Below are 26,329 nucleotides of genomic sequence, written 5' to 3'. Positions count from 1 at the left end.
CTTACAGCTAAGAAAAATTTGTCATTTGATTCTTCACAGGACCACTAGATCTTAATTGAAAATTAAGCTGTGATTTGTTACTTTTTCCTTTTGTTGTTACCTTTAAACTTCTATTGTTTCTAGTGCGCAAGCCTACACTTATTAGTTTTGACTTTAAATGATTTACAAACTAATTTTTTATTTAGTTTGAAACTTCAAGTCTGAATATCAATATTTTTGGTCATTCATTACTCAAATTTACAGATGGTATTTCACAAAAAAAATAAAACTGAAACTTTTAAGCATGACCATAAGTTACGATTAATTTGAAAACTTAATATGCGCTAGCCTTCCCTAATCTAGCAGTGTAAGACTAGAGGGAAGGCAGCTAGTCATCACCACCCAATACCAACTCTTGGGCTACTCTTTTTACCAACGAATAGTGGGATTCCCTATAACATTATAACGCCTCCATGGCTGAAAAGGCGAGCATGTCTGATGTGACAGGGATTCGAACCCCCGACCCTCGAATTACGAGTCGAGTGTCTTAACCACCTGGCCATGCCGTACCCCTCTTGTTTGTCTGGAGGATCGAAATTAGATATATTAACGTTCCATCGATTGTGCCCCCTTTATAAAATATGTACCATAACTTTTCATTAGCTTCACGGTTTAACTACAAGATGTGCGCGAATATATCGATAATAATGGATCTTTTTAAACATATTTTAAATTAAACGCAAAGCTACACAATGGGCTATCTTTGCTCTGCCTACCATGGATATCGAAACCCGGTTTTTAGTGGTGTCAGTCCACAGACATATCACTGTGCCACTGGAGGGAACGATTAAAAAAAAAAGTGTTGCTGTTTTTAAAAGTAGTTTCGCTCCAAACCGTACTTGGCTATGGCGTGAACTTTACAACCCAAAATTTATTATTCAGAGCATAGTTATTAGCGTTTCGGGCTGAGTACCGTAAAGCAGAAGTCTCGAACCGCCATATGCCACTGAATCTGCATAAAATCTTCAATCGTATGGATAAAAGTCTTTATTACAGTAATAACAGTTTTTGGTTAAGAGCAGCCGCGTACGCGGTGGATGCTACACAGGTCATGTTCTACATCCGACGTTTTAACAGAGATAATCAGAATGAGATGTGATGTGAAAACAAGGGTTAAGTAGAAAACGTACACGTTATTAACACAGAACCATCTTTATTCAAGACTAGTTTGTTCGAAATTAATACACATTGCAGCTATCCCACTTTCTCAGATATCACAGAATATGTATATGATAAACGAATACACTGAAACACACGTCACAAAATGTTCTGTATAATACAAACTAACAGCACATCAGTTACTCACCTGACAGACAAACAAACAAAATTTTCAGAATTTTTACGCTGACTCCGATTCTAATTTTAGATTATTTTAAAATTATTAAAAAGTTTATTTTCCATCTCTTTAGCGCTAGTTCACATATGCAGAATATTCTAGTAGGTGGCGCGACAGTATCATGGTAACGTCAATGAGTTTCACAAGATTCAAAATCTTTACTCGTTAAGTGCAACAACTTATAGAATATCATAATAACGAATAATTTTATTTAGGCTTAGTAACAATAAAAGTTTTAATACATAAGAAGCAGCAGCGGCAAATATTATACCGTGTTTGAAAAGATACTTATCGAGATAAAAAAAAAAACCCAACTAAAATCCAATATTCAGCTGATGTGGCAAAATGTTAAAATATTTTCCACTACATACACGCTAAGAGTCAGCATCTTAGAAACTAAGTTTGTTTGTTATTCCATACGCAGTCGTCAAAAACTTTCGAAATTATTTTATATCGTAATTAAAAACAACCAATCAAATGTCAGTGTATATATAGACGCTATATGAATTATTTTAACAAAATACACAATTTATCCAATCAGCCTTAATTAAGTTATCACTGACTAAGGAAACACACATTTGGTAAGTTTAGCCACAAACTTTTCGAACTGTGACAATTACAAACAAATCTTATCATGGAATTAAATGTTATAAATGTTTGATTCATTGAAAACACAAAATGAAGTAAATAAATGACGGCATTATTACAAGATCTACATCACTTAAACACGATTTTTAAGAAACTATGTTAAGGTTTTCTACAGTAAAAACTGTCTTCCGGATTCCTAAACATTCTCAAAAACAGATTTGAAAATTTGTTTCTCTCTGCAACTGAATTTGAAATTTTTTACTGTTTACGTTGAAATACGTCGTTCCTATTCGTAAGCAAACAGTAAAAAAATATATATAGAGAAAAATTATTGTACGTAGAGAGCGTTTCAAAAACACTTAGCACGTTATTAGAGTTGTTAAAATAATGCATTATTGGTTTGAAATATTCATACAAACACGAACGAATTATTAACTCATCTAGATAATTTCCATAACGCTGGTGTCGAAATGGAGGAAATCAGAAAACCGTCACCATTCCGAATCGAGCATTAGGACTAGAAACAAAATACTTAACTTAGTTCCTCGCATCTAATACGTAAATACCGTATTCATACTTCTTTCCATCAATATATGCATATATTTGTGTATGAGTGAGAGACAGAGTAAAGGTAAGTTCTAAAGAATAATTTTAGACAAACTATACAATCAGTACTAGATTAACTCATAAGTCACCTGGTGCCCTGGCTACACAACGTATATATACATCACATGCTCGTAGAACTAGCAGAATATAGGAAAGAGTGAATTACTATTATTTCCAAATATTACCGGGGTTTAAGTCCCCACTAAACTTTACTCAGGCCCTACCTACACTAACAAATTATATAAATACTTCCAGGGCTCTACATTATTGTCACCTCGATAACCCCAGAAAAATATGAAACGCATTTGAGCAAGTTGCTCACATGACGCACTAGCCCCATGAAGCTTGGGACGTAATGGTGAACTCTTTAGTTTTATATTTTTTAATATAGTCTTACTTGATGCGTGCGTCTTTCACGGTGAAAGTGACATTAAGTTCTAAAGATTATTCACTTTTAACAGCCAATCAAAAAATTGTGGTTCCGTAAGACGGCTATACATACAAATCACATTTTCAAACATTCAAGTGTTTAATTATCTATCAAATAGATTAGATTTTAGTAATTAGTTCTAATACTTAGATTTGAACATTTACACGGTTTTATATCAAGAAAATGAAAGAATAAGATGTTCTGCATATATGTAATTTTATTAGTATAATGTTTTGGTGTGGCTGCTACGCCTTATGTAGTAACAAACTTGTGTAGAGTTCTGCATTCAGTTCACACAGCGAAGTCTACTGGCAAAATTTTTAAGCTAACAATAATAATTGATAGGCTTAAAATACAAACACGTATTTTATTTTGTATTTTGTACAATTTTTAACGGACATTTTAATATCCACAGATTTAAACCACGGTTGGCAAAATAACAAAATCATTCTCCTTCGAATGAAAACTTGCATATATAAAATTCATAGCGTTTGTTTACTTTAGCCTACACGCAGAAGTTCATGTATAAAACTAAAAAGAATGATATGAAAAAGATTGGAAATAGTTGACACTGTACAAATAGGCATCGCTTTACCCATAATTCCTTTAAAAGCTTTTATTTATCATGAAACTGTCGTAAAACAATATGAAATAACATGAAAGCATTCTTAAAATAAACAATATTAAATGTATGTGTGTTTTATTTCATAAGTCACTTAAGATATTCTTTTCATTAATTTATTTTAAATTTTGAATTTTTTTCCTATCAATTGAAACCACGAAAGAACGTCGTAGTATAACAGTTAAAATGTTAGTAGTCTCATCTGTTTTTGACAAAATTATCGTGTATATTATGATACAAGATACTTCAACACTATTTGTAGATGGCACCACTGTATGTTCTACGTACATGCTATAATTATATTTTGCATCGTTAATTCCTTTGTACCAACTGATTTACACTCAATATTAAAAATAACACCATTACCAAACAAAAACTTTTCTAAATAAACATGTGGCTAATGTTTTAAATGCAACTAAATTGCAAACAGAGGTCACCACCAAATAAAGCCTTCATAAATTTAACCCTAGTTTACTACAGCAATGATTGATTTTTATCTACTGTAAGCCTATGCTAAATAAACACAAACGTTTCTAAATATAAACACTACTTCTAGACGACACAAAAACCGTGACAAGAGAACAAATAAAGATATAGTTTATTCAAAGATATCCAAAGAGGTTTGACCCTACGTGATCGTTACTAAAAAGGAGAACTTAGAGCATTATACATGAAAACCTAAACTGATAAATGTTCAGTTTCTACATTTGAAGTCAACTGATAACCATATATTAACTGAAATGCAAGTTCATTTCATAAAGTTTCTTTAGCCCAGGAGTAAAACAGTTTTTGGGGAAAGTTTTAAAAAACATTTTACTGAACAGGTGCTAAATTGTCATCTCACGTTGTTTTTATCTTTGTGTTGCTCAGAATAATGGGTTTTCATTAACAACAAACAAAACCAAATTCACAAGAAACGAAGTTTTACATTAAAATACATCTGACTTGTTTCACTCTGCAACATTATAAAATATTTAACTAGAAATGTCAGAAAAAAAAAAGATATAAAATCAACAGATATTTAAAAATGAAAAATTAAAATCCAAAAGTTGAAGTAACTCTACTTGAAAGTTGCAGAAATCTCAAATGTTTTACCAGTAATAATTGAGTCTTTTTGTTTCAACCGAGATTTTGAAGCCACAATTAAGCAGGAAAGAAACAAAGAACTTTTTTTGTTAATTTAAATTGTTTAATGAAACTAACGCTTAGAGAAAGAAGTGGAAGCAGAGAAAAATTTGGAATGTAGCAAGCACAAAGCAAAATGGGCCACCTCATGGCTATCTTTCCAAAATAAGCTTAGTACTATTTTCGTACTGATAAACTAAACTACACACTCAAATATTATAATGCATAGAATACCATCAGTTAAGACTACAGAGAGTACACAGGTGGAGGGAACCACATACAGATGGCAGCTCCACCATTCACTGAAGCTATCATCCCACAACCAGCAAGATCTGGAAAGCTGCCAGCAGTAGTTTTAATCCTTGTCTACTGACATGGGAAAGCTGCACTGGTAGTGAGAGAAAAGCCTGAAATATACAAGAACACCAATTAGAAATAATTCAATATTAAGAATTCAACATGCTCTCTTAATGGATGAGTGTTAACCTAAAAAAACAGTTTCCTTCCAATTCTTATGTTTTTCTCATAACTGTAAGAAAAACATACACAATTGTTAAGATTGGTTGGTTGGTTTGGTGTTTTATGGCACAAAGAAACTAGGCTATCTGCAAACATCTGGTAAAAAGTTAAAATTAAAGAAAAATTACTAAAATTCATAAAAGGAAATTACGATAAAACAAAAAGTTTAATTTTTTAATTAACACCATAAATAACATTAAATCCAATTTTTATATCTAGCCTACAGTGGTAAGAGAAAAACTACAATAATACAAGTAGTAAAGGACTTTGTTATATAATTGTAATTATCATAACTCACCAGGATGACTAATGAGTAAGTTCAAAAACCACCGTTAGTCACCTGAAGTTGACCTTTCCAGTCCTGGTTTCTAGTAATTTGACATCTTAGCCATTTTGTAATTACAAATCAAAGTAGATATACTTTGATTCTTAAAAGAGAATCACATTACAAAAGATCTAATGAATAAATTAAAAAACTTAAATAGCATTAAAAAGATTAATGGTCTTTAAAAAGCTAAAACCATCTCTAAGATGGACAGTGTCACCATCACCAATAACACTATCTAACATTACGGATAAACCTTGGAACAAAACATGTTTAAAATAGTGCTATTGTTGAGAGTCGTAACAACGGTGAGACAATAAAATGTGGCTTATTGTGATCTAAGTGTTACACAGACAACATATTGGTGCATCAGTCCAAGAAAAAAGAAAATTATGAGTTAAAAAACTGTGACCAATGCATAGTCTAGTTAGAACTTCCTCTTTCCCATCTTCACGAAAGCAAGACGGCCAAAGTTCAATAGAGGGTTTTATTTGGAAAAGCTTGTTTTCCGTTGCTCACTCCAAGTCCATTGCCAACTGGCATGGAGCCAAGCCTTGAATACAAGACCATAGTCTATGTATGGAACAGGCACAGCAGTGATAGTGCCAGAGCAGACAGATTTAGCTATAGTGTTGGTGAGCCTGTTCCCACAAATGCCAATGTGGCTTGGTATTCAAAAAAACTGGATACTAGTAGATGTTAAAGAGAAATGCACCAGTCAGTTTTGAATATCAGTGAGAACAGGGTGAGAACTAATGTGAAGCAATTCCAGGGCCAGTGGAGAACTAAGTGAGTCAGTATAAATAGTGCAATTTGAGTACTGCTAAGCTTCTATGTGATCCAAGGCAAGAGAAATGGTGTACAGTACAGCAGTGGACACAGAAACTGTAGAGGGGATTCTGCATGCAACCACTGGCAGAGGCCACACAGTCATCCGATTTTGAGCTATTTGTATAAAAAGGAATAGAAGAATGGTTTGAAAGATGTTCAGCAAATAACAGACAATATTTCCAATCAGGAGTGTCTGCTTTCCTCAGATGACTTAAAAATAGGACACATTTGGGGACTGTAATAAGCCATGGAAGAATGGGTTGACCAGTGGATACAGCAATGTTATCCACAGACAGATCCAATTCATTCATCTGCTCCTGGATACAAAGGCCAAAAGGAGCAATGGCAGATCGTCTGTTCTGAAAAAGCATGGCTCACCAAGGAAGGAAAACAATTCCAGATGGAATGCTTTGGTAAGGAATGACGTTTTGAAGCATACAGTAAAAACAGTTGCAAATGGCAGAGACACAAAAGAGGTTAATAAGACTATGTATTAAGCTCTGAACTGGGAAAGTGTGGAAAGTCTCATTGCAAAGCCAAAATCCCTGATGACGAACAAGGTCCAGCATCTTTAAGGCCGAGGTCCTGGCAGAGCCATAGATGAGTGATCCATAGTGTAGTTTCAATCAAATAAGAGCACAAGATGCCTATCTTTAGCAAAGAACATCGATCTGCTCCCCAAGTGATGGAACAGAGGACACAGAGGATGTTCAATGCTCTTGTACATTTGACCCATAACTGCCTGATATGTGGAATAAAGGTCAGCTTACAGTCAAAGGCAAGCTCCAAGAACTTTGTCTCAGGGACCACAAGGTAACACAACTTCATCAATACAGAGTTTGGGATCAGGGTGAATACCCATTGGCAGCAAAAGTGCATGAAAATGGTTTTAGAGAGAGAAAAGTTTAAAACTGTTTGCTGTGTCCACTTCAGTGAATGACTGAGAACAGTCTGTAGCTGGCACTCAATATACCTCATTTTTGATGACTGACAGGAGATGTGAAAGTCATTGACATAGAGCCCATTTGCAACAGTAAAAGGGAGTTGTTCAGTGATGGCATTAATCTTTATACTGAAAAGTGTGAGACTCAGAACACAGCCCTGAAGGGCTCAAAGTTCCTGTAGAAAAGAACGGGAAAGTGTCAAACCAACAAACTTGGAATCTCCTGTCCATTAAAAAATTTAATAAAAATAGGCAAATGACCACATAACCCATATAAATGGAGGTCTTGCAAAATGCCATACTTCCATGTTGTATCATAAGCCTTCTCAATGTTGAAGAATACTGATACAAAATGTCGTCGTTTGAGAAAGGCTTCTCTGATTGATGTTTCAAGTCAAATCATGTGGTCCATAGTGGAGTGCTGCTGTTGGAACCCACACTGGGTGGGCGAGAGAAAGTTGTTTGATTCAAGGAACCAAAGACGAGCATTAACCATCCTCTATAAGGTCTCACAGAGAGAGCTTGTCAAAGCAATTGGATGGTAGTTTGAAGGAATTTTGGGATCCTCCCCAGGCTTAGAGAAAGATAAGACAATAGCCTGGCACTGGGCATCAGGAAAAACATTCTTCTGCAAGATCCAGTTAAAAATAATCAGAATAATAGCAAGAGAAGCAGGAGATAGATGGTGCAGCATTTGATAGTGTATATCATCAGGTCTGATCGATGTACTACCACACCGATGAAGGTCCAGTTTGTGTTACACCAGTGTAAAGAGATTATTATAGTTGCAGAGACAACCAGCTTGAAAGGAAAGAGGTGACTGCTCTGCCTGAGTCTTGATGACTGAGAAGGCAGAGGATGAAGCAGAAGTGCTAGATACCTGGCAAAAGCTTTCACCTTGAGTATCATGTAAAGGTTTTAGGAATACATTGAGCAATTGCCTGTATAACAGTCAGTTACTGCTGCCACACAGCTGTTTATTGATGGCTTACAGATGATGGCATGAATATGTTCCTCAAGAGCAGTGAAAGACGTCCAGTTTGCTTGATCCAGCTTCCACCGGGACACATGTGGACCAGGTAGCATCGACCATGGCCAGTCTCTCTCAAAATTATAGGAAAACGAGTACTGCCCTCGTAGGTTACTGTCAATCCTGACAGTGAAGGGGAGCAAACTGAGAGATCAATAGCAGTAAATGACTGACTAGGTGCATGAAAATAAGTAGAAAAACCACTACTGAAAAGAGAAAGTTTGTGATCAGAGAGCATATGCTCTATGGAGCAACCACTTCCCTCAATATCAGCACTTCCCCAGAGAGGATGAAGTCCATTAAAGTCCCCCAGAATTAGAAAGGGAGACAGCAACTGTTCAATAAGAGTATTAAGGTCTGATTGATCATAGGTCTCTCCAAGTGACAGGTAGACAGAACAAACAGTGATGGTACAACACAAGGAAACATGGATGGCTACTGCCTCCAAGGGTGTGTCAAGCGGCAAAGATAGGGTGGGCACGTGCTGATCAACAAACAGTTCCACCCCTCCATGCACTCGTCCATCACACAGCATATCGTTTCTGTACAAATCAACTGCCCAAAGGTGACTATCGGCAGGTTTTGGAAATGTTTCTTGTAAAGAAAGACATACAAGATGGTAGGAAGCAATCAGTGTTTTGATGCCATCCACATTAGAACCTAAACATTGATAGTTTCATTATATAAAGGTCACCATTTTTAGTTATGTGTAGGCAAATTGATTGGAGAGCCTTTCTGTTTATGACCATGTTGTTTTCTTTATTGTCTTTATTCAAGAGTCAAGGGATCCTGCCCTGAGTCGATCGGGCAAGTCTTTGTTGTTGGAAGAGGATTCTAGCAACTGAGAACATGAACAAATGATCATTTTGCATCTTGAGGTAGGAGAAGATGATGTACACAAGGAAATTCCCATACCCAGAACCAAAGGAAGATGACCTTGGAGTTTGCTGAAATGTATGTTAGGGACATAGATGGATGTTGACATTGATTCATCAACTTTTTTAACCATTTGCTCGGAGAATGATTCTTTTGGAGGCAGAGAGATTTGTCTGCACTCCCACTGTAGTGGTGGAATGAAGTGCAGCAGCATATGTTCGAGATGAAGTGGTGGACAGCAACTTTCAAGCCTCAGGGTAATTTATCTTTTGAATTGTATTCAAATGCTGCACCTCTTTCTCTTCCAATCATTTAGGGCAAGAAGGAAAGTAGGGTGGGTGAGAGCCATTGTAACTGATGCAATGAGGGTCTATTTCACACACATAAGCATCATGGTCCTTCCCACAGCAACGAACACACGTCAAGGAACCACGACATGATGTCTTTGAATGACCAAACCGCTGACACTGGAAATGTCAGAGAGGGTTTGAACGTTTGGCTGTACATTGCATTTAAGATAACCTGCCTTGATAGTGCCAGGTGAATAAAGTGATGTAAATGCCTGAATGAGGACATTGGTCAGCATCTGCCTCACTGTAGAAACTCCTTTAGTAGAGATAACAAGAATCTCTAAATCAGGAATGTTCTTCAAATTCCTCACAACAATAACTCCTCGTGATGAATTAAAAGTAGCATGAGATGTAACCTCAATAGGTATATCCCCAATTGCCTTTGAATGCAAGAGGAGTTCACAGTGCTGAGATATGGATGTTTCCACCAATATGTCACCAGAGCAAATTCCTTACTGACTTTGGAGAGCCAACAAGACCCTCTAGTCCCTTCTGAATGAAAAAGGTAGACATATGCCCTTAAAGTTTGTCTGAAACAGAACGTTGTATAAGAAAATGAGGTACAGGTGTTACAGATGTTGAAGATTGCTGTTCAGACTCTTCAAGATGTGGTCATTTACCTATGGACTGTTTTTTCACTATTTTATTTAAATTTTTTGGAGGATATATAATAAAAAAATATTTCAGTGCTCACTGACTTCACCACCATGAAGCCCTACGAGGAGATGCACTACAATGCCAAACAAGAACACTGCAGCAATGCCAGGGTTTAATGAGCACTATACCCAAACACCAGCATCAGATTCAATATCCACAACACCTATTGAGAACATCCAACACTGGTACTCAGTAGACCAGCCGACTGACCCTAGGGGAAACACCTCAGGACTGCCAATTTACAGGAATTAAAGGCCAAAGTGGTATGTTAGGGTTGGACCCCTCAACCACCAGGATCCTCTCTTCCACTTCACAGGTCACCATGCAAGGCAAACACGTGGATGTTTAGAATCTTGAAAAGGTAAACGGAAAAAACAAAACCTTCCCTGGGAGGTCCCCTCACCACATACAGGAAACCACACCTAGGGGCACCACTAGAAGTGAAATTGTTTCTCTTAATAAGTAGTTATATAATAAAACTTTAAAATTTTGTTTTTCCACATCTGTGAATTGTGATCTTGTTTCCTTGGCAATATTTTGTGAAAAACTTTGTCATTCCTCTGAAGGGGAACTGTGAATTAGTAATATTCTATACTTAAGGACAACACTTAGACTATGCAAATAAGAACAATGATTGAACACCAACAAGAATATATCAGAAGAACAAATAAAAATAACTATTACCTATTTATACTTGCAACTCTTGAAACAACAAGCAGCCTATTACATCCACCCCACCTTGGCAAAGAACACAACAGTGTACAAATCACTTGTCTGATCTTTAAACCTGTTTATTTATCTTCTTGTGAATCCCTGAGCTACCAGTCTTTTCTGTCTCTAACACTCACCAGCTGACATTGAAACCACCCACTCCACAATATATCCACTTCCAACACTAACCACCTAACACTAATCTTCCCACTCCACCTTCCTATCTATTAAACCACCCACTCCACAATATATCCACTTCCAACACAAACCACCTTACACTAATCTCCCCACTCCACCTTCCTATCCATTAAACCATCCACTCCACAGTAAGTCCACTTTGCAATTATTCATCCATTAATTTTTAGCTAGACAACATATTTTTGTTCACCAGAAGGCATGGCAGTAGGTAAACCAAAGTGTGTGCTAGCTAACTAAAGAAAGAACATCTACTGAAAAATTATCAGTGTAATAAGTGTAACTATCAGTTCACCCATCAACTTTGGTTCCATTCCTTTAAGTCACACAATCAATTCTGTTTTTGACCAAACTTTTTTTTTTTTCACACCTAAGGTGTTTTTGATTAGATATCATGACCTTTTGTCACAAAACACCAATAAACAGCAGCACAAAAAAAGTGACACTCAATATTGACCCACATGAGCTGCAGGATTGCAACCCTATTATCAGAAACAGACCTTTACAGACCCAACCAGATTCTTTAAAATATTGTTATATTTTTCCTCTCTAAACTAATGTTAATAGCTTCCCTTATAATAATGCCATAGAATTTAGATAAGGTTTCTTGCCACCCCACCCCCATGCAATTGATGCAGCTTAAGCTAATATGTGACACTAAATGCTCTTTAAATAATAAATAAATTAATAAAATTTATCAAATCTGTGCTGAAAAGTTGGCAATGAATAATGAATAACAACTGTCCACACATATGATTGTTTTGAAAACTTGAGCTAGAAACTACTAATCTAGTTTCTTTGGCCTGACTACTACTTATCCATCTACACATCCTTTCACCTCATAGTTTTGTTACTCTATTTCAGCCATCTTTAATCGGAATGAAGAAATAAAAACGAACCACTTTTAGGTGAAACTGTATTAACACTAATTGTAACAGCTTGTGTAGCTTTTCAGGTAGGTATCTGCAAAAAACTTTGGTTTGAGGGGTGGGGTTTTGTTGCACAAGTACCTTATATTTAAATCAAATTTGACATCTCATTGCAAGTTGTAAAGATATATCAGTGTACTAGATTTTTAAAAAAATCCATGAGGTATATTTTTCTATCAAAGTAAATTTCCATACTTTTGTTGTGAACAAAAAATAAAAAAACAGGAAAATATTCAATCAAAATTGAAGATTTTATATCTGTATTTCTTAATGGATTGACTTGAAATTTAGTATATGAAGTACAAATCCATTAGAGTACATCCTCCAAAAAATGGTATTCTGGATTACCATAGTCCAAACTACACAACTTAAAAATGATTTAAACTTTAATTGTTGTTAATAACACACTGTGTCCTACAGGTTGTTCTGGTTGCACAACACACTATTTGTTTCTTCATTTTTATTATTATTATTATTGTGATTAAGGATACAATAGCATAAATGTGTCACGTACTTCAGTTAAGCCACCCCGTGCTGAGCAGGCCATAAGATCTGTAAATACAAAAAGCATACATTTATAAAACAAGATCCAATTAGATAGCTTTAACTCTGAAGAAAAAACAATAATTTCCTCATCATTGTTTGAATAAAGTTAGATGCTATAAAAATCTTGAATGCTTCTTGTGTTACTGTGTACAAGATGTCAGGACCCTAACTCTACAAACACAAATGATAAGCAAATGTGAGAAAAACTCCAGTCCATCAAATTATTTTGTACACATCTTTGACTCTCAAATTATAATGTTTTAACATGTCAAAACTTAAAAGAGAGAAAACAAAACACACCATGAATAAAAACTAGGAGATTTATTTAATTGTGATAACACTAAAGTATGAATCACTTTTGAAGGTGTTAACGTGTTATATTGCTACTTGTAAAAGTAGCACACTTAATTATAACAGTTAATGCCACACTCTTATTTTACCAAGAACAAAACAACCAGAGTTTAATGTAGCAATAACGTAGTTATAAGATACACTTATCTACTGACATCCATGATATGCTATCATTATGTTGATAAGTATTTCATTCATGATGGCCATCATCACAAAAGTAACTTCACCACAGTTTCATTAGTACATACTTAGCCTGGGGGGTGGCAGTGACTTCCTGGCCAACCAAGGAACCCTCGGAGTTCTTCTGAAATGCATGGGGTGCATATCGATTGTACAGCCCCCAGATGCTGTCCATCATCTTGCTATTGTATTTTGGGGGAGTGAAAGACAGGACTGAAAGATAAAAATGCTTTCACTAACTCTTTGATGACCAATAATAGGCACTCTTTCTTAATATAATAATTTAATAATATCAAAATATATCTATGTAGTTGAAATTATGCCAATGATATGTTCAAGTCTTACTGTCCCTTGAACACCATCTATTGAAATAAAACTGGAATAATTCCAATGTGATGTTATAGACAATGAGGAAATACTGAAACACGCTGAGACAACAATACAACTAGATATACCTAGAAAATGGGAGGTTCACTAGTGTAGACATGGACAAAGAGCAGGAGGAAGGTTGGCAGAGAGCCCTGTAGCTCAACAAAATTAGAAAATGGATTAGAGACAAGAAGCTTAAATTGAAACATTTATGCAAGCAGCAAGAAATAAAGAATGATTATATACAGTCATCAGAACTGGAAAGATGCCATGACTGACTCACTTAGAACTGGGAAAGATGTGTTGTGTATTATTTCTCTTGAATGAACCTCCAATTTATTATGTTATGTATACCAACTGTATTAAACCAATAATATATACTGTCTCTTGACAAACTGTGTTGGTTAATTTTATAAGTGTGAGGCAAATTTCGATAAATTTCAGATGTCCTAACAATATTTATGATACGCTAATGCTTTTGTAAACACCTTGTTGATTCTTACACACTATAATCTACAAATTTATTGAATAGGCAGGAATTTACAAGACACATTTAACAGAATAAGTTGCATGCTCTTCTAAACATATTTAACTGAAACAACATCAATGTTAAAATAAATATATAATAGTAAATCCATCATGAATGCCATGACTGACCTGCAAGTCTTGGGCTGTCTTTACCAAATCAAACAACAAGATTTAGCAATCAACTTAATAACACACCCACAACTCCAAACAGCCCAACATGATAGTTACTTTGTTTTCTTGATTAAATGCAAACAATGGACTTGCATAGGTCCAGCACACTAACCACTAAGCCATGACTGGCCAGTACACTTTAAAATGAGAACAAAGGATGAAGAATATGTTCCTCAGATACGTTACTGAAAACTACAATTGTATACAAGTCCTCGATCCAGAGTTGAAAGACTAGAGTATTTCTTGTGTATAATGATTCTATATACACACAAAAACCACAGGCTTCTATACCCCCTCCCCATATGTCAACAAGTATACCATTGACTGGTATAGCTAAATAGCATAGTTTACATAGGCATCCAACTTCTGAGTTTCAAGGGCAATGGGACATAACTCTTCCAGGTTTTAGAATAATTTGTCAGTTTCCCCAGACCTTCCTCCCTCTTTTTCAAAGTCTCTGATTTTCCAACATTCATAGCCTCCATAACCTAAAAACCTAATTTTTTCAAGCATTACTTTTTTTCCTTCTTCTTAAGGCTCATAAGACAATGTTCAAACTTACCATTTCGCAGGTCAGTATGACCTACACTAACTCCACCCATGATTCCTTGGAACTGACCTCTCTCCTTCTCTCGTCCATTTTTCGTGTTGTCAGTCTCCACATGTTTCTGCTTTTTCAAGTTCTCATGGACTTTCTTGGCTGTATGGGCAGCATATGGTATGGCAGCCATTCTCACTTTCACACAAAGAACAGAAAATTAATATAAGCTAAAGTAAAAAATACACAAGATATATTTAAAAAGTGACCCCAAAGTCTAAGATATATTCTGATTGATAAATCTAAGAAATATCATTCAACATGCATCAATTTTTTAAAGTATCTTATATACCCTGCAAACCTTTTAAAATCAAACTCATGCAGCAAGAACAAATTACATCTGACATTTTTGTCCACAGAATATTGAAACAGCAATTTCAGAGATTTATTTATGATCTACACTCATTAACAAGACTTTAGGAAAAAAAAAAAAAGCAAAAAATACTAATTTACCATATATGAAGCACATCTTTTTAAGAACTCCTGGTGGAAGATTAATGAACTTCAAAGCAAACACAAACTAATGTGGCAGGGGTTTAGTTTAGAGAGAGAGAGAAATCAGAAGAATTCTCTCTCCAACTGGGGTGTTCAGGAATGTTGTGGTTCCTCTTCGTCCCCTTTCGTGGAAGGTTATTGAATTTAGCTGTTGTTTTCTTTGGGTTTTTTTTACTTTTTTTTTGGGTGAAGGAATGAAGTTGGTCATAATTAATATTATTCATGAACGAGGCAAAGGTAGCACCGGAGAAAACAGCCAGAACTCATCCCAAAAGGCAGATGGCATAGTAAATGTGAACATATACTATGCCAAAAAATCCAAGTTCAACAAAACAAAATACTAAGATCTGCATTCAGTCTACCACCATACACTCCAGTAAATTATATACATCAAATCAGCAACTTACCAACACTAAGAAACAGACTAACAGAAATGTCACACAAATACTATTTAAAAGCAGAACACAGAAACAAACTAATGACATCACTCTGTAAATTAACCAGTGCACCAACCAAATGTATTTCACCATACAACATATTTCAGGAATCACAAATCACACAACAAAGTACTTAAAGGGCAAAACTCACGTAAATATTATGTATTTTCTTTTTCAGGTCTCGGGCACAGGATAGGTAAAACTTTCTGCGCCTATCCTGTGAAAGTGGGTTTTTCTCAGGGCGCTCCCGTTTCCCCAACAGCAAAAACTTAGGCATCGGATCTTTAGATCCCAGCCAAGGCAACTTTATTGCCATGCCCTGAATCGGGTTATTTATGTTCACGTTTACTATGTGTAAAGCTTTGACAACACAATGGTTTTAGGGGATTGTAGAGAGCCACTCCCCCATGGGAAATTAAAGTACTGTCCTCAGACTCCATCACAGTGCATGACATGGTAAGCAGAGGTTCAATTTCTTTATTAAATCAACTTGTTTTAACATATACTCATGTACAGGAGATCACATTTCCCTCCCAAACATTCTTTTCTGAATTGTGAAGGAAGCAGAGTCAATTGGTTTGATTATTTTTATTACAAGATCATATGTCAAATGCTTGTTTGTTTAAGAACAAAGCCACACTACACGATCTGCCAAATCGAACCAAACCACCAGTTTTAGCACTAACTTTGCAGAGCTGCTGTTGTTCCACTAGAAATAGTATTACAAACAAATTGCACTACCATCTAATAAAATAAAAGTTTTGATAAATTAATCATGTGGTACATTGATTTTTTCGGAACCTGATTTTTCTTTACAGTAAAACAGAACTGTCAAATATTCATTAAGTAATTACTCTATTCATATTTGTAAGCATGATTTGTTTGGAAATTCTTGTAAAGCTACACAAGGGCTATCCATGCTAGCTGTTTGTTATTTAGCAGTAAAAGATTAGATGGGAAGGCAGATAGTTATCACCTCCCACAACTGAAAGAATGAGCAATATTTGGTGGGATAGAGATCAAAACTCATAACCTGCAGATTGTGAGTTCAGCAACCAAACCACTTGGCCATACCAAGCTTTCATAAGTTTGGAAATAACATTTAGCAAGTTATGAAAATATAAAACTTAAAAACTTTTTTTTGCCACCAAAAATGGGCTTACAATTGATTTTTTTTGGAAGTTCATGCAAGGTTACTCCAGGGCGACCTACACCAGCCTTTCCTAGTTTTCAAGTGGTAAACCAGAAGAAAGGCAATTAACCAACATCACCAAGCTCAAATTCTTGGACTACTCTTTACCAACAAATAATGGGATTGACCCAATTATAACACCTCCATGGCTTATAGGTCAAGCATAATTCAGGAAAGGAGTCAAACCAGTGACTCTCATATTATAAATCAAGTGTTACCTAACATCAGATTAGAACTTTATGAACAACTTTTTTAAATATTTCTGTGTCTTGTTTAGTAAAATTCTGCTAGAGCCATGTGTTTAAATAACTGAAAATGAAAAAAAAAATTAATCTAAAACTTAATAGTAAGTTTGAAGGGAAAATATCCTTTATTGTGGAAGTGCTCTAGAGAAGGTAGGCATATAAATGTGTTATTTGTTTGTTCTTAGAGTGCTGTTACACAATGACCTCCATGGAGAACTGAACCTTGGATTTCATTGTTTAAATCCCGTGAACATAACGATAACATCTAGGAAGGTTTTTTTTTTATGGAACGTAACTCTTCAAACAATGGTACTCTTTTTGCCGAGATTTTTCTGCGGTGGCACCGTCTGTTGATACTCGTGTTTTAAGAGTCGGTAACTAGAAGTCATCAAGTGAGAAACACTCATCACAAAATTTATCTGTGAATCAGCAAGTTCGAAAAAACATTTGACGACCCCTACTGAGTACAGCATCACACTGATAAGCCATTCTTTGTGCATAAAACGTTACAAGAGATACGGAACATAATATTACTCTTGAAGATTCGAACTACCAACACAATTAGCTAATGTAAATGTAGTACAATTAATTTAATGTTAACCCTCGTGTCTCACAGGCTTACACACACTCATGATGAAATACGATAGTCCATTTGAAATGCACGAATGCAGAAGTGTCAAACTGCTATGAAAAATGTCACCCCACCTGTCAGATATAAAAATCATCTTTCCTTTCGCCAGCTTCTTTTACTCTGCTCTGACGTAGACCTACCGAGAAATTCAATTTGCTCTGACTCAGTTCCTCTTAATAATGACGTAATCACTTCTCGCAAATTTTGTGAAATGACGGGGTGTATCAACACGATTTTCGAAATAGCCCGGATAGATAACCTCTTGCTACGAAGTTAGCGCCTGATTAAACAAGCAATGATTTGTATTTTTAAGACAAGGTTACAACTATCAATATTGATTATCAAACACAGATGTCTGTTTTATGGTTTATACCACTTTGCTAGATTAAGCGTTAAAAAAACAGTTAAATCGCACACAAACTAAGTATACAGGCTACTAGGCCTAGCTCAGATACATTTCTTGCGTGATAACATCAGTACTTGACGTTCGCTATATGTATATATATACAAGATAAACTTAAACGGCTCATAGCAACAACGACAGTTTAACCTTAAAAACACTTGCTCCTAGTCGTTCGGTACGGGTTAAAACCTCATTACATCACGTACACCATGTTTCTCAAGACATCTGGTATGGATATTAACATTTTAATTAAAATAATGTACAAAACAACGTTTCGACTTTCTTAGTTCATCTTCAGTTAACGTTGTTCTTTACTTTTTATTAGTCTTAATACCCATACAAGCCTTCTTGAGAATATAATTTTACTTCAAGGGGGTTTCTCGTAATCACAAGTCATGTTGACTACTTCTATGATACTATAAAATGAGATTAATTTTAAGACGATTGACTCGTCAAACAAAACTGTCATCAAGGGCACGACCAGGACATTTACTGTTAACGTGCTACAGTTTGATTTGACCATTATTATTGTCCACTATTACTTTCATTCCCGATGAAACTTTTCACAAACTTCTTTCAGAAGTAAAATAACATTTAATTGGGTTAGTCTAACAAATCTGTAGATCAGTGCATGTATGTCTCTAAATTAGAATTTCACAAAAGTCTGTGTCCACTTACAGCATGAGAACTGCTGGAACAACTGTCAAACCTGACATGTAACTTTAGGGCCCTCTCACAAAATGACATAGAATCTGAAACCCTACGTCCTCCCTGTGCACTGAACAAGAATGTTTGTTCTGAATTTTGTACAAAGCAGTGACAAACCAGAGGATATGCAGCTAGTCATCACCACCCACTGCCAACTCTTGGGCTACTCTTTTACCAACAAGTAATGGGATTGATCATCATATTATAATGCCCCATGGCTGAAAGGGCAAGGCAAGCATGTTTGGTGAGACAAGAATTTAAAGCTGCAACTCTCACTACTGCAAGTCAAGCACCATAATCACCTGGCTATGCTGAACCAATGGGAAAAGACCACTAATAACTCTGAAATTGTAAAACAGATCATGACTTTAGCATCATCTTTCCTTATCCCAATGTATCGCTGCCAGTCTGTGTTATTGTTTGTCGTGAAGTCGTCAATACATTTAAAAATCTCATCTCCAGTTGTATGAGTTGGCAGAACAGAAAATATTCAGTGACTTCTTTATGCAGCTGGTATCTCACCAACACCAGAAGATTAGTTGAGTCCATAATATTGATGGTTTAATTAGCTTGAATAGTATCAACTTTGTGGTACTCAAGATAATAAATTTGTCTTTCACATTTTAACCCACATCTATAATTCTACTGTGAACTGTTATATGACAGATCCACTTTATCAACTCTCCTTCCAATTAAATATGACACTGTAAACAAGGTTTCCTTGTATCTTACACTATCCTCCCATCACCCTGCACATTATTTTATGGGAGTCTTAAATGCAGTGGTGGGATTCAGGGGGTTCGCAGGGGTTCGCGCGAACCCGTTCTTAAAAATTTTTGAGCTTAACGAACCCGTTGATGGCTTCAATTATACCGTCGAATTGTTGATGTCGTGGAAACATCTCCTTGAGAGAACCCCTTCTTAAAATTTTTGAATCCCACCACTGCTTAAATGGCCTTCCTTTTTATAAAAAAATTCTATAGGTGTCAAATGATATTCTTTATAGTATGTTTCAAAATGTTACTTGAGATTGGATGGTTTCATACCCAAACTTGAGAGCAACCCCAGACATATGACAGATAATGGAATAGGGTTACTCTCATTGCACACCCATGAAAATCCAATTTTCAAATAATTTTCATCATATTTACACGAGTTTTGTCTTCTTTGCAGATGGTACTTTTACAACACTTACAGACAGTTTAAGTGATTCATTAATTTAGTCAGGATATATCTTGTGACACTCAAGGAGCCAGTTAAAACTGACGGATGATTTTTATTTACCAATTTTATTCCTTAAGTACACTATTCATTTTCACTCAGTTCAATTTGTCGAAGCAGGTTCTTGAAGGTTGGCCTCCATATACTGCACGATCTTCAGAAATACTTGTATTGTTATATAAATATTCAATTGCCATGTTTCCTGACAAAGCATACACAATGGCAGTCAAACTGTTAACAGTCAAAAACAAAGGTAATCATACCACAAATGAAGATAAACTATCTGTTTGTTATCTAGCTACTTATTGAAGTACTTTTATGTTGCCAACAACATTGTTGTAAGAGTACTAATACCACATCTCAAAAACAAATAATTAACTTATAAGGACCTAAAATACTTTGAAATTCTTCACCTTAAACAATTACTTAAGGTCACACACACTTGTTCACTTCAGTGGCAAAACACATACAATATGAAAACAGGTTTTTTTATTCTTATTCTTTTGTATGTGGTTAATGTTATATTTAGAGAAAGAAAGTGGTGTATTCTGTAGAGAAATGGATACATTCTGATGTCTCAGGATTTATAGGGTTCATGTATTTCCATATGTAGAGAGTTAAGTAGTTTAAATCTCCATAACCAAACACCTGTACTTTGTGGAGACAGCAGTTTGTGGTTAATAAGACTGGTTTAACCATAGTTGACTAAGCAACACCTGTAAACATACTACTTGTATTTACAACAACACTAATAATACTATCTTCTCGCTACCTCTAATTTTGAACTACTGACCCGTGAACAAGCACCTAATTAACTGCACCCATCATCTACACTGAGGAATAGACAGCCATTCATGCAGTTAATCCACAGATTATGGGGAATATTTTCTGGTACTGCATGGGTTCGAACCCTGATCATCAACTGTGAAATCCAAAGTTCTACTCTACAGCGAACCCAGTATTTTTAACACTGGAAATGTTATAATACATAGAACTGAAATATATTAATTTAGTACTAATTTATTATTTGATACATCTTGTCTCACAACAAAAAATGACTTCTATATCACTCTAGCTTCAGTAAGGTTGTACTTTAAAACTCCTACCTTACAATGGATAAAACCATTTCTTACTTTCAGTTAATAATTATAAATTTATTAGGTGTATTAATGTGTAAGTAAAAATTTTTCACTTAAAGTTGATAATTTGCTGTAACTTTGATTTGTTTTTAACAGATTTTTATATTAGAGTTTGAACCATAAAAATCACCGGGAACAAGTTGCCTGGGTGAATACATCAAGATTTATAAACAGTTGTGGCATAGCTACATTGGCATAAGCATCTTATCACTCCTTTCTAGGATCAGATTTGTGCAGTATTCACTTTAAGTTCGATGCAGGCTTTATGCAACACCAATACATACAGTACGAGTTTAGCCACTTCTACATTACTATGCAACTAAATGAACAATCCAGATTTTCAGGTGGGGTATATGGACTCTAACAAAGTTTTAAACACATTCGTGCAACAAACTGTATGTTAGGTCAATCATTTGATTGGTTATAGCAAATCAAACAAGACATGAATCACAAAAAATACCATTCAGTTAATTCTACTAATTATTATTGGAGTTTTATGTTTATCTTACACAACAAACAAGACTGATTTCACGTAGACTGGAGGGGGGGGGGGAATTTTCCATTACAAACAGTTCATAACAAATGCATAACAGATTACTCCAAATGTTATCTTAAAGTTCACTGTATATTCACAATTAAGCTAATAAATCAAAATAAAACCTACAATAAATTTTAGGGTTTGTAACTCTAAAATTCAGGGTTTGATTTGCAAGATTAAGGCTGTGAGAACCAACTATGAAAACTTTTTCTGAAACAAAGCTCATTAAACAGTCAGGAAAAATGTGATTTTATATCTAACAGTTACATATATTAACCCTGAAGAAGCCACAAAGATTTAAATAAAAATATATTCTTTTATATTTATCTGGAATGTACAGGTCATTTTTTCTTAACTTTTATCAAAATGTATAAATCCCTGCAGTATGCCCTAGAAGTGTTAACTGACAAAAATTTAGCAGCAAAAAAAGAAAGTAAAAAGATGGTGACATTTAGGTTTTTTTTTAATACTGATATAAATTTTAAAATACTGAAAGATCGTATGAGATTAAACATACACATACACAATATATATTCTTGAAAATGCTTCTTTCAGGAAAAAAGATACTACAAACATCTCCATCTTTAAACCAAAACAAGAATTGTTTTACAAATTAACCTGTTCATACTGTACCAGCAAACATTTTTTTCCTTCTAGTTTTGAAATATTATACACCCTCACAGTTTCACTGAGTGGAAAGATGCCCAAGTTAACCAACATAGTCTAGATGAACAAACATTACTAAATCAAAAACTAATACTTTTAAGAGAGCAGCTATGAAGTTACCACATCAATGAGAAAATAGTGGCAGTAAAAGAATGACTCCAACACTGTAATTCAGTTTATTAAAGATAACAGGACCTTTTATCTCTATCAGGTCAAGTAACAATGATGTTCTTGTTTTTAAAGTAACTGATGACAGCAGCTGGAGTTTGGGAATTGTTGTAAAATGAAGACAAAGCAAGAATTTTGAACATGGTTTTTATAAATCTGTGTTCTGAGAACAACTTCTGTTGAAAATATGTTGATAATTTAAAGTTTTATAAGTGCACTCAGAGGGTAAAACATAAGAGAATTTAAGTTTAGAGGGCAGTAAGTAAAACTTAAGGTCCTCAATCATGGCTCTTTTTACAGTGTTTGCCAGGTACAACATGATTATTGATGAAAACCACCTAAAAGACAAAAATGGGGGTGATGTAGAAATGTTTAAAATAAATTTCCTTTTTCATATTTAATTTCATGAAAGTTCTATTCATTTCACTTTATGAACTACATTAGCCAAAATAAAACTTGACAGCTTGTAAAATGTAATTTTCTAAATGCATATTTATTCACTTTTGTGGGCAGTGCAAAGATCACTAGACATTGACCAAGAAGGATTCATGTGGTAAGTTAGTAACATGAACTGTTACTAGTCATGGTGTAACTATCACACTTTACATCACTGACCCAAAATATAATTACTGTTACAGAGTGATGATGTAATCTAGGAATCAAGTTGTGTAATATGTTTATGTGTTAAACTATTCAAAGTACATGCAATATTCTTATTGAAAAATGATACAAGGAAAGAATTGAAATATAATAAACTTTTAACAAGAGTGCATTGCATGAGTGAAAAGCTGAAAGATATCTAGAGTACTCAAAGTGTTAATTACCTAGCTGTTCATACAAAAGTCTGTTTTAAAATGTCATAACTTTAACAGAAACAAATAGTATTTTTAAAAGCTTTGTTACATGAACATGTTAAATGATTTTCCTACTCATCAACATTACCACTTTTACTGTTTCTTCAATCAGTACTGAATGTAAATCGTGATAACTTTTTTAAATCATGTAACTGAAACAAAACTACAAAAACCCAACATAAAAAATGAACAACCCTTACCATAAGTTATATTAACTCTAACCAGCAGCTGAGACAAGATGGTCTTACTGAAGAAGGCTGCCGACAGCTGTGCAGCCACACCAAAACAATTTCTAGATATTTTAAAGGGCGACACCGTGACTGTTTGATACCTATAAAAAAGAAGTACAACTATCTTACCACATTTTTAAATCTTTTAGTTTGATCTGGGACTCTCATCTGGACATTGTAAAATAGTTGTTTTTCTTAAGGTTTCCTAAACAAAATAAAATTATATATATACAAATAATTTATATTTGTTCAATTCATAAACAAACCAACTGTAAAGTTTCCATGAAAACTTCCATTTGTTTGTGTGCAACAGCAGAGTGTGTTACCCTTCTAGTTATGATACTGATGTCTCATATATCCTCCACAAACATTCTATAAAATCAAAATTCCATGAATCTATATTGACTAATCACAGAACATCACAACTCTAGTATAAAAAAATTTGCAGAATTTTTGGTTAAAAATATGGAATTACCTTCATGTTTATATGTTTTTAGTGTTTACTGGACTAGTTTGAACACAAATTTAAGGATTTATAAAAGTTTCAGAAAGAGGCATATTAACTTTTTAAGTTATATCCATAAACAAACACATAATGAAAAAGTTCCCTCACATTGCCAGAAGAACTCTGAATTAGTTACACACACACTTCTTGAATTTCACATACTTTAAAGACTGACAGACAACAAATGTTCAGTGATGTCTTCCAAATAACAATACAAGTCAAGACACAAGTTGCATAAGAAAATAAATGTAATTACTAGCTTCAATTTATCAAGAAACATTAACAAAAATTATTTTAATAAAGAAACTTTTTTCTTCCTTTTATATTATAAATACTTGCCCTATTTTTTCTTTCATTATGTTTCACTTTATTTTAAGTTTAAAATGGTTGACTGCAAAACTTAAAGAAAATGTCAAAAATAAAGATACCCAAACTGTAATAATAAACTATTTTATTAAATACCATATTACTAAAAAATTACAAGTTAACATTACAAGTGAACTAGGCTTGCATCTTAACTCACGTATTAGACCCCCCCTCCAAAGTACTGTACCTGTCCCTAATTTACAAGCTAATTAATAATAATTTTTGAGTAAAATTAGGTAAATAGTCGTGTATAATGATGACTGATGTGTCAACAAAAAACACTATCTCAAGGTAAAGTGTTCAGAGAAACAAGTTTAACACTAAAGTTTATGTTGCACTGGAAAAAAAATGTACAAGTTTACCTTTTCGTGTGGATACAAGTATGAAACACTTATTTATCAAGTTGTCACGAATATCAATCTAGATAACTGATCAAAGAAACCCTTTAAGTGTTATAAAATACTAACTGTACTACTTACTACGAGCAGTACTCTACGTTCTTGTACCTTCTTACCGAACTGTTACAGTCCACTTTTATCAACTTCTCTCACTTATTACGTTCAGTTAAGAGACAAATATTGACAAAAGCTCATACAGAGCGGACACTAAACAAGGTTACCAGTTCCCTTACCTTGGTGATAACTAGTTTCAGTTTGCCGACCCAGAAGCCAAATTATAGGGTACACTTAGCAACGAAAAAGGTTTAGAAGCCTTACTCTGGTTGGTATTCTCTTCAAACAAACGACTGAAGGCAGATTGAAAATCAAGCACTAGTTGTCACGTAGGGCGAAAAAACTGATAGAACCAAAAGTAATGAAGCCTATAATTTAGTATGAACTTAAAAAAATTAGTTAATACTCCTGGCATCACATACACAATTAACTTTTAAAAGTACTTACCTTTAAAAATAATTCTATATCACTCACAATGATTTACAATACGCTAACAACCCGAAGTTCAAAGACCAAAGAAGAGAAGACTGAAATACAATATTTCCAATGTCAAAGTTTATCTTCCCCACCACAGTATTACAGGCCAACTACGTGATCCATCATACAAAAATTTCAAATACAAATATGGGATGTCCTTGAAAGAGGGCAGCACCAAGCATAACTTACTGTAATAAAAATAAGAGGAACGAAACTAAGAAAACTAAATACTTTACGTGGTGTGAAATTGGTTTAAAATACGTTTTCTTTAATTATGCACTAAATTACCACTTGCAAATACGTATAAGTCTAAATATTTCTGAGCTATATTTTGTGTTATGTTGTTTACTTCCGACGACCTATTATTTATTACTTTTTAGTACATTTTATAGATATGGCGAATATTCTATTGAATAAATTATAAAAAGCGGGAGATTAGAAATATATCTGAATATTTAATTAACGACACTTAAACCAACATAAATGTGTTATGATAAAGTATATAATTTAAAGTTAATCCATTTCTTCATGCAGACTGAAACATGACTAATTAAATATTAAAATATATATACACTGAAAAGCTGTTCATCTTCTACAGTTTAGAATTTGTATTTCAATCACTTGTTCTCTACTCACTTGATTTAGTTCTATTTAAGAAAAATATTTGTGGTGAACCCTTGTATACAAATAAGTTGATAAATATATAACGAAAATAAAGAAATATATGGATATTTATAAACAACTAAA

General features: G+C 34.4%; 1 protein-coding gene across 4 annotated transcripts; it reads right to left on the bottom strand.

The window, feature by feature from the left end:
* Window positions 1-1,175: 1,175 nt before the first annotated feature.
* Window positions 1,176-25,754, bottom strand: LOC143240365 (uncharacterized). Of its 4 annotated transcripts, none has more exons than XM_076482684.1 (6): window positions 25,553-25,754; window positions 23,753-23,883; window positions 14,820-14,993; window positions 13,258-13,402; window positions 12,627-12,664; window positions 1,176-5,153 (listed from the first exon to the last, which is right to left on the bottom strand). In XM_076482684.1, the coding sequence occupies exons 3-5, from the start codon at window positions 14,986-14,988 to the stop codon at window positions 12,628-12,630; spliced, it is 351 nt and encodes a 116-aa protein (XP_076338799.1). In that variant the 5' UTR covers window positions 14,989-14,993; window positions 23,753-23,883; window positions 25,553-25,754; the 3' UTR covers window positions 1,176-5,153; window position 12,627. The 4 variants fall into 4 exon arrangements, with proteins under 4 accessions (XP_076338799.1, XP_076338801.1, XP_076338803.1 ...); XM_076482686.1 differs by lacking the exon at window positions 25,553-25,754 and adding an exon at window positions 25,285-25,455; XM_076482688.1 differs by lacking the exon at window positions 25,553-25,754 and adding an exon at window positions 25,133-25,383.
* Window positions 25,755-26,329: the final 575 nt, after the last annotated feature.

Source organism: Tachypleus tridentatus, chromosome 13 (genome assembly GCF_004210375.1).
Source record: "Tachypleus tridentatus isolate NWPU-2018 chromosome 13, ASM421037v1, whole genome shotgun sequence".
NCBI lineage: Eukaryota > Metazoa > Arthropoda > Merostomata > Xiphosura > Limulidae > Tachypleus > Tachypleus tridentatus.
The sequence above is the reverse complement of the archived record's forward strand: the minus strand, read 5'-3'. Positions and strand labels throughout refer to the sequence as shown.

Excerpts from the sequence above, each read along its gene's own strand:
- LOC143240365 (XM_076482684.1), bottom strand. The coding sequence starts at position 14,988 with ATGGCTGCCATACCATATGCTGCCCATACAGCCAAGAAAGTCCATGAG. Across the intron at positions 13,403-14,819 it reads TCATACTGACCTGCGAAATG|TCCTGTCTTTCACTCCCCCA; the intron begins GTAAGTTTGAAC and ends TTTATCTTTCAG. Across the intron at positions 12,665-13,257 it reads ACTGCCACCCCCCAGGCTAA|ATCTTATGGCCTGCTCAGCA; the intron begins GTATGTACTAAT and ends TTGTATTTACAG.